Below are 6,355 nucleotides of genomic sequence, written 5' to 3'. Positions count from 1 at the left end.
GGGGGGGGGGCAGATGGTAGGGAGCAGTCTTTACTTTCTGGCCAGGTAGCCACGGCACATCGCCTGGAATGCCATGATGACATCGGTGATCTTCAAGTCTCGTTCCTCTTCCAGGTGGGCCAGGACCCCAGTTCGGAAGAAAATTTTGCTCTGCCCAATCCGATACAAGTTGGGGTCGAGTTCCAGGGCTTTGATCTACAGAAGGAAGGAGAAGCAAAGTTCGTGTTTGCAGCTGTGCCCTTTGGGCAATGGTCTCACCACAAGCAGCTGCTGGGAGAGAGGCCTGAAGCCGGGCTACCCATGTCTCTTCTGTGTCCTCATCAGAACCATCCATGCACCGCCATGGTTCCCTGCCTCGGCAAGCTTCAAACGTCTACCTCTTATCCTGCCTCTCCAGCGCAGACCCTATTTCTGTTTTTAAAAACACACAGCTGCCGATACCTGTTGTTCTGCAGCATCCATTAATTCCAACTCTGTTGGACCAGGCGAGAATTGCCCCATAGGGTTTCCTAGGCTGTAATCTCTACAGGAGCTGATCACTGGGGCTTTTATCCTGTGGAGCTGCTGGTGGGTTGAAACCGCCAACCTTTGGGTTAGCAGTTGAGTGCCTAACCATGACACCAACAGGGGTCCTTGACCATGACGTGCCCAGAAGCCAGGATGGACTCACCATGAGAATGCAGGCCTGCTTCCCATCCATGAAGCCTTTGGGAATGGCACTTGCTGCCAGGATCTCGTAGCTTGAAACACAGGAAAGAAGTCACCAACTGTACCTCGGTCATCGGTCCCAGCACCCAGCTCCGCTCCCCCACCCAACACACGCGCTGGGCCGCCCTGCAGTGGGCTCACCGTTGGCGAAACTCCTGGAAGACGATCCTGTTGGGGAAGCCCTGACGACAGATTCGGATGCCTTCCAACACCCCGTTGCACCGCAGCTGCTCCAGCACCAGAAATGCATCCAGCTTGCCTGACTGAGATGGCAGGAAACGGTAATGATCCCTGGGCGGGGACCCCGAAACAAAAAGCCCTAACTCATAGGCCTGGACGACCAACCTGGTGAGGTCTGGGTGGGTAGTGACAGACAGCAGCACCAGGTGAGGTCTCAGGTGAGGATGAGGGAGAAGCCGTGCACTTTCTCTGGGCTTCCAGGCCCCATCATGCCTCTTGCACTTGGTGACAGAAACCATGACCTGACTCAAGACCAGGGCTTCATCCAGGTCACATCTCTCCCCCTCAACCCTCATTTCCCATCAATCCCCATCTTCTATAGCTCCTGCTTCTCAAATACCTCCCAGTTCACCTGCCCATCTCCATTCCCATCATCACAATCATCCACGCAACCTGGATCATCTCCTACCTGGATCACTTCAGAAATCTCCTACCTGGTCTTCTACTCTCACTTTGGCCTTTCTACCCTATCCCTTGATATTGTTTCTAAAATGCGAATCTACTGTGACCTATTGTTGCGATTGCGTTGATCATGGTGACCCCACGTGTGTCAGAGTAGAACTGTGCTCCACACGGTTCAACTCAATGGCTGAGTTTTCCCAAGTAAACCATCAAGCCTTTCTTTGTGGCCTGGGCGGAGTAGAGTCTCCAGTTAGCAGCCAAGTGTATTCACCACTTGCCCCACTCAGGGCCTTCTCCCCAGTGGTGTTCCTACAGAAAGAAGACCAAACTGGTCAGCACACAAAGAACTCCGGGATCTAGTTCCTGCCTGACCATTCAGCCTCATTCTTCTCAATCCCTGCCTCACGCCGTGACATGCCAACATCACTCGCACTACTCTCCACTTCACTAGGTTCAGGCCTGTGCATTCTCTAATGTTCACATTGTCTAAGAAGCTTTCGCTGAGCCCCGAGGCTGGAGTAGGAACCCTAACTGCTTGGTGGTCTCATAACCTACCCCGTTACATCATGGTTCTCAGCTCGGGTGTCTATTTCCCCACCGTCTGGTCTTGCTTTGTGATGGAAGCCGCCCAGTGCATTGCAGACGATCCACTGACATTCTTAGCGTCTACCCCCAAGATGCCAGGCACACCCTCTTCTCAGTGGGACAACCAAAAATGTCTCTAAGCCAAGCACACTGCCATTTGGATCCTGTGGAGCAACTGGTAGGCAGGTGCCCCACCACATTACCAGGGCACAAGTAGCCCTAGTGGAGAACCCTGAGCTAGATTGAGAAACCTGCAGGCCGGGACGAAAGCTCATCTACCACCACGTTCCCAGCACATGGCATAGCTAGGAAGTTGGTAGACATTTACTGGCATCATGAGTGACTGCCTGAGGTGGTGCCCTTGACAGATGGTAAACTCGGAGCTGAAACCAGTCTCCAGATACATCCTCCTTTCCTCCCTTGCCTTCTTCTGCCTCCAGAGATGAGGAGACCAAGCCAAACTGGGTCCAACTCATGGTGGCTCTCTGTGTTTCAGAGTGCAACTGTGATCCACAGGGTTCTTATGACTCGACCTTTTGGAAGACAGCCAGACCTTTCTTCTGAAGAGCCTCTGGCTGGCATCAACCCACCAACCTTTCTGATAGTGACCCAGTGCTTAACCATGGGCACCACCAGAGCCTCCAGGGATGAAGAATGGGTACCATAGTCACAACCTTCCACCCGAGGCTGATGGACCCCCCAGCTGGGGGAGAGTCAGGCTTCCTCGGTCTGTGTCCTTCTGTCCACGGTCTGTAGCAGTGCACCTGGGCCCCCCACAGCCCTCTCCTCGAGTCCCAAACAGGCCTGGGCTAGCGCTGAGCGCCCCCAGCAAGCTCACCCGCTTCTCGTGGTTGGGGATGATGCAGCGCACGAAGTTGGGCGTGGTGTTGCGCAGCGTGGTCATCAGCTTCCCCAGCTGCTCCTTGTAGAGCTGCCCCACCGTGCGGAACATGCCCTTCTTTGTCTTGGAGGCGCTGGGCAGCGAGCTCTCTGTCATCTTGGCCATCTGGTCCAGCCCCACAATGCGGTCCACTAGAGGGACATCAGAGTAGGGTCAGCCCTCTGGCGTCCCGGGGCTCCCACAGTGGGCTGGCGAACCAGGCCCAGGGCAGGTGGGAGAGTGACGCTCCCTGGGCTCAGAACCTTCTCTGAGAAGCCCCAAGCCCCTCAGTGCCCCATTCCTCCCCTGTCTCTTCCACGGGACAAGGAAGGGGTGGAGGGCAGAGGGCTTTCCAGTATTATCTAGTTCAGAGCGCTCCTAAGTGGAGGAGACTGGGAGCCAACCCTACTATGACCATGAACTCACTAGGTCTCATGGACCTGCACCCTTGTGCCTCAGTTCCTTCACCTGCATAAGAGGCTAGGCCAGCCCTCACCACCCAGGGTACGAAAAAGGGAATAAAGCAGGGGAAGCACTTCCTGACCTCCTTCATCCCACCACAAACATTCACGGAGCACCTACCGTGCTCCAAAGAAGCACGGGTGGCACAGGTGGGTTAGGACTGGGCTGCTAACCCCAAGGTCCGTGGTTCAGACCCACCAGCTCCTCCACGGGAGAAAGATGAGGCTGTCTGCTCCCACAAAGACTTGCAGCCTCAGAAACCACATGGAGCCGGGCTACTCTGTCCTGCAGAGTTGGTAGGAACCAGAGTTGACTCACTAGCAGTGGGGTTGGTGTTTGGGTTTTACCACGTCCCAACCCTGGGGGTCATAGTGCCTGGCCAGTCTCCTGGAAGCACAAGAGCCACGAGCCCATGTTGACGTACAAAACATGCTAAGGGCTGCCAGGGAAATGGGAGAGTGATGGGATTAGGGTTTCCTGATAAACTGCTTTTGGCACAGAGGCCTGAAGGCAGCAGAAGACTGGTCATGGAGACGGCCCGGAAGAATGCTTCGAAGGCACAACCTGCAGCACCCCATCAGCAATTCCTCAGCCCAGTTCTGGTCGCCATTGGCTACAACTCAAGCCCCCCCCCCCCTGCCCCCTTTGAGTGAGAGGAAACCTGTGCTCCACACGGCTGCTTTGCAACGACTGCTGTTTCCAAAGCACATGGCCAGGCCCTCTAGCGGGACTCAAACCAGCAGCCTTTGGGCTGGCATTGAGCAGGTTAAGTGTTGGCACCACTCAGGGACTCCATGATCAATACCAAAGCAAAATAAAAACCATTGCCATCAAATAGTTCCCCGCGCAGAGTGATCCTGTAGGGCAGGGGAGCACGAGCCACTTGCTCTGTAGGGCCTTCCACAGTTGTCAATGTTATGGAAGCAGCCTAGCCCATCTTTATCCAGTGCAGTGGCTGATGGGTTTGAACTGCTAACCTTTCCTTTCGCATCTGAGCACATTCACCCCACCGTGCCACGGGGTTTTCTATCATCACTGTGAAACCAAACTCAAACATACTGCCACGAGCTGTGTCTGACTCACAGAAACCCAAGAGAGGGGTCTAAGACTGTAAATCTTTCCAGGATCAGCTAGCCTTGTCTTTATCCTGCAGAAGCTAGTGAGTTCGAACCACCACCCTTGTGGCTAACAGCCCAACGGTGAACCCACAGGGCCATCAGAGCTACAGGAATCATAGTGGAATCACACTCTCCACGAGTCCAGCTGATGCTGCATGTGCCAAGCCCAACCAACCCACATCAGGGCTGCATCATTTCTGCCCCTTGTAGTCAGCCACATCTGACATCACGGAATCAGCTCTCGGCTAGTCTTTCTCTCCCACAAGAGAGATAGACGGATTGGTCCTTGAGGGAAGGGTCTTAGGAGGCCCAGGGTGAAGGAGAGCCAAGTTGAGATGCAGCTACCCAGTCCCAGGGTCTGGCACACGGTTGGCGCTCAGTAAATGTTGACATAGCTGCCCCCTGGGGCGCTTTTTCTATCATGTTTAAAACAAGGGTCACATCCTCCGTGCCAAGAACAAACACATGGCCAGGGACAAAGACGGCTGGGAACAAAATGAGCAAACTCCAACCTCAACCATCATTCCAGTTGTCAGCACGGAGCACTGACGATGGGTCAGGCAGGGGCTCAGTACTTGGTGTGGGTTATCTAAACATTGGTTCCCAAAGGGACCAGCAGGACCATGGAGTTTATTAGATAGAAATGCACACTCCTAGGCTCCGCTCAGACCTACAGGATCAGAACCTCTGGGGTGGGGTCCCAGTGATCTATGTAGAACTAATTTTCCAGGTGACCCTGATGCATGCCCAAGTTTGAGCACCCGGGTCTAATCTAGCCTTCACAATAAGCATAGGAGAGGTGGAAACGATTACTGTTTACTTGATTTCACTAATGAATCAGCAAACGGAAGTTTAACAGAGTTAAGTGACTTGTCCAAGATGACACAGTTAGCAAGTGAGGGAGACAAGCTCTGGTTCCTAAGTTAGGACACCCCAAGGCACCACACCTGGGAGAGTCTGTTTCTGCCACGCATTGCCTGAGCTCTGACCTCAGACTAGCTCCCCGGGGGTCCAGTTTGGAGGTAAAGGGCTCAGGGCAAACACTCAGAGGGAGGTGGTTGAATGCTTCAACAAAATGTTTCTTGTTAACCTTGCCCTCTCCCCACACCCACTTCCTGGCAGCAGGTGTGGGGACTGGGGACAGCTGGGAGGAGATGGAGGACTAGAGTGTTTGATTCTCCTGATCCAAACGACCGCCAGCACAGGGAACGTCTTACCGTCCTTCCACAGGTCAGCCACAAACTTGTCTGCGGAGGCATTGAGGAGGGAGGTCACATTGTCATTCAGTGGGTCCATGTTCTTCGTTAGCCAGGCACTTGCATTGTAGTCCACCTGCCGAAGGCCATTCCACCCATCAGATAGCCACATTTCTGCTCAAAACTTGGGCTGGGCCTGCCAACTCCCCCGTTTCCTTCCCAGGTCTCCCAAGGTTAGAGAGGAAGGAACCTTGGCAGCCACCATAAGGGGAATCCACAACACCAATGACGAGACCAATAGACTAGTGTTTGGGGCCCTGCACACAGTAGGCCATCAACACGTGGTAGACAATGGTGGGAAGGCCTCTCGTCCATGGACTTGCCTAGTAACCCTTCTCTGGTCACCCTTTGTCCAGAGCTCAGCAGGGTCCCTGTTGAGTTATGAAAAGTTAAGAGCTTTTATGATGGACAGTAATCTCCTTCTCGTATCCAAAGTTCTCCCTCATGCAGAGAAGGCTTGGAGATTATGTTTAAATTAAGTGTGATCTCTAATGCACCTGGAGCAATAGAGAAAGAAGGCAAATCAGAAATAAGAGGAGAAGATGGAATGGGTGCCTAACCGCCTCCATGAGACCAGAACTGGGTGGTGCCCGGCTACCATCACTGAATATTTTGATCCAAGATTCTGTATAAAAATCCTCATCACACACACAAACACAGGAAGGGGGCAGGGGGTGCAGAAGGGGATTTCTTTTTTTTTTTTT

General features: G+C 53.6%; 1 protein-coding gene across 1 annotated transcript in view; it reads right to left on the bottom strand.

The window, feature by feature from the left end:
- Positions 1-6,355, bottom strand: part of MYH11 (myosin heavy chain 11) — a 127,579-nt gene that overhangs the window by 31,303 nt on the left and 89,921 nt on the right. The window contains exons 15-19 of the mRNA XM_045286010.1: positions 5,613-5,727; positions 2,774-2,967; positions 850-971; positions 671-740; positions 35-195 (exon numbers count right to left, since the gene is read on the bottom strand). Of these exons, the coding sequence (XP_045141945.1) occupies positions 35-195; positions 671-740; positions 850-971; positions 2,774-2,967; positions 5,613-5,727 (662 nt within the window). The remainder of the gene's footprint in view (positions 1-34; positions 196-670; positions 741-849; positions 972-2,773; positions 2,968-5,612; positions 5,728-6,355) is intronic.

Source organism: Echinops telfairi, unplaced genomic scaffold, assembly GCF_000313985.2.
Source record: "Echinops telfairi isolate 266 unplaced genomic scaffold, ASM31398v2 ScPeMD7_5;HRSCAF=22, whole genome shotgun sequence".
NCBI classification, from domain to species: domain Eukaryota; kingdom Metazoa; phylum Chordata; class Mammalia; order Afrosoricida; family Tenrecidae; genus Echinops; species Echinops telfairi.
This window is presented reverse-complemented; position numbering and strand designations above follow the sequence as displayed.